We start from the raw sequence: 2,487 nt of genomic DNA, 5'->3' as shown, positions 1-2,487 counted from the left end.
GATTTCTTTCGTCGAAGAATTTGCTAGTTTAAACAAACAAAAAAAAAATCAATTATAAAAAACAAATTTGAAATATATATAAAATGCAATATGCGAATAAAAAGCCAAAATATCATTGAAACTGAAATATATTTCATAAAAATTGCAGTTTTAAACATTCAAAAGATACATGAACTGGAAACAAAGTACATAAAATATTGTAGCTTAATACATGAACTGACCAAACCTTACATACCAAGTTCTTGGCACCACCTATGTAAATCAGATTGGTTATTGGTCGTGAGATGTTGTGGTAGAGCCGTAGACTGAGCTTGAGGTTGTGGCTGATGTTGAGATTGAACTGGAGCTTGGGGCTGACCTTGAGGTTGTGACTGAGCTTGAGGCTGAAATGGTTGTGCAGTTGAGGCAGGAGTGGAAGCTTGAGATTTGAGAGTTTGCAGAATAATGTTGAGAGTTGCTTGGCTTGCTGACATCCCCCCCGTGACTTCAGTCTTGAAAGCATTGATCTCTGTCTTCAAAGCACTGAAATCTTCCTTGACTCCAGCAATGTCTTCCTTGACTTCAGAAATGGTGGTCTCGAAGCCAGACATGCGCATATCCACGTCAAGGTTGCGCTTGAGTGAGACAGGAATTGGCACAGAAGCACTGCTGTTCTTGTACTGAACACTGCCAAGGCCGTAGACTGTACCCTTTTTTGTCTTTCCTCTCTGCAAAAAGAAAGGAAAAATAATCATTAGCAAGCATTTCCAATCACAAGCACCATAACTAACTAAGACAATCACAAGCATTTCCAATAATTAAATTTGACAATCACAAGCATTTCCAATCACAGTTGAATAACCAAGTATTAAACCAGTAAGCTGAAATAAATAAAATGAAGATGAGAGAAGAGATGACCTTGATGTATTCTTGGTTGAGAAGATAGCGCTTTGAATTTGAAGCAGCAGTGGAGTCAGTTTGAATGTCGCCAAGTGGAGATCCATCTTGTAACATCTCTTCAATGGCTTCCTCAAACTCCAGCACCAGTTCCTCTGTACGTTCGTCTAGGAAGGAACCATCTTTACCCGTGTGAGTCTTTCTCGCAAGGGCTGTGTATGAAGGTGGTTCATCCAAACCTTCATCAACCATCTATAAGAAAGGAAACATATGGAAGTTAGACAGCACTTAAGGAAAAAAAAAATTATGAAAAAAAACTCAAGGCAAAACTTACCATTTTATACTCAATGTTAAGGAAACAGCGTGGGCCTGCACCGTGCTTGTGCATCTTCTTCCCATCTGAAGCAGACTTACGAGATTTTACAGCTTTTGCACTCTTCTTTTTTGCTTGCTCAGTGCTGTACTTCTCAACCATTGTTGCCCAGTGAGTGTCTGACATGTAGGAAGGTTGCCTGTTATCTCTCCTGTTCTGGCTGATGCGGCCACATACGGTAACCTGAGTTTGTTTCTTCCATTTCAAGTAGATTTCATCATGAAATTGGTCCTCCCAGTAGTAGTGTTGCTACAAAAGAACATAAGTCATTAGAGTTAAACACTGATAGTTACTTATAGTTGAGAAAGAGAAAAGGAGAGGGAAAGAAGCACTTACAATGAATGCATGCCACCACTGATCCTTCTTCTCAGGTGGAACGAAGTTCCAGCTTGCCCACGACCCCCAATAGTTTCCCTGCCATGTTGCTCGGATTAAAGCATGGACTTCAGGATCAGTACCAAACCTGAGACAAGACAATGGCAAACATCAAACAAAAATCATATATTAAACTCTACACTTAATCTACTAATACACGGTTAATCTACATCAAACAAAAATCATATGTTAACCTTGCATACAATTTTTTTTTACCTAACTAAAAATATTAGTGGTTTCCATAAGGACCGAACTAACAGAACTACTTAAAACTAAAAATTACAACACAACATTAACAGAACATTAAGTTCAACTTACCACAATGCTCCATTGAGCTTGTCAAGATGGAGGTGTGGCTGGTTACGTCTAGATGGCGCACGTAGCAAAACATCTTCTCTTCTCCTGACATAAGGGGCAGGAGCCGCATGCACTGCACTTGAAGAACCGACAGATGTGTGAGGAACAGTTCCAGGAGGTACAACTCCAGGAGGTACAACTCCAGGAGGAGCAGAAGATGGGGCCATGACATAAGGTCAATTAAGGTCTCCCTTGCCGCATATCTGTAGACAGAAAAAAAAACAAAATTTTCAACCTTTGAAATCTAAACTTGAAATGGAGACAAAACCGAAAACAAAAATCGAAACTTGAAATCAAAACCCACAGTTTTAGATGTAAACCCTAACTAAAAAAAACTAAAACTTGAAATCAAAACCCACACTTTTAGGTGTAAACCCTAAATTTACATGACTGGAAAAAAACCCCACACTTTTAGATGTAAACCCTAACTAAATATGTAAATCGAAACTAAAAAAACCTAGATCGAAACCCTAGGAAGTCTAAATCGAAACCCAATGAACCCTAGA

General features: G+C 39.0%; 1 protein-coding gene across 1 annotated transcript; it reads right to left on the bottom strand.

The window, feature by feature from the left end:
* Window positions 1-227: 227 nt before the first annotated feature.
* Window positions 228-2,148, bottom strand: LOC106344530. Its single transcript, XM_013783892.1, has 5 exons — window positions 1,943-2,148; window positions 1,586-1,712; window positions 1,211-1,498; window positions 898-1,128; window positions 228-707 (listed from the first exon to the last, which is right to left on the bottom strand). The coding sequence occupies exons 1-5, from the start codon at window positions 2,146-2,148 to the stop codon at window positions 228-230; spliced, it is 1,332 nt and encodes a 443-aa protein (XP_013639346.1).
* Window positions 2,149-2,487: the final 339 nt, after the last annotated feature.

The sequence above is a fragment of the Brassica oleracea genome, chromosome C5, assembly GCF_000695525.1.
Source record: "Brassica oleracea var. oleracea cultivar TO1000 chromosome C5, BOL, whole genome shotgun sequence".
NCBI classification, from domain to species: Eukaryota; Viridiplantae; Streptophyta; class Magnoliopsida; order Brassicales; family Brassicaceae; genus Brassica; species Brassica oleracea.
This window is presented reverse-complemented; position numbering and strand designations above follow the sequence as displayed.

Excerpts from the sequence above, each read along its gene's own strand:
- LOC106344530 (XM_013783892.1), bottom strand. The coding sequence starts at position 2,148 with ATGGCCCCATCTTCTGCTCCTCCTGGAGTTGTACCTCCTGGAGTTGTA. Across the intron at positions 1,129-1,210 it reads TTAACATTGAGTATAAAATG|ATGGTTGATGAAGGTTTGGA; the intron begins GTAAGTTTTGCC and ends CCTTTCTTATAG. Across the intron at positions 708-897 it reads TCAACCAAGAATACATCAAG|AGAGGAAAGACAAAAAAGGG; the intron begins GTCATCTCTTCT and ends TTCTTTTTGCAG.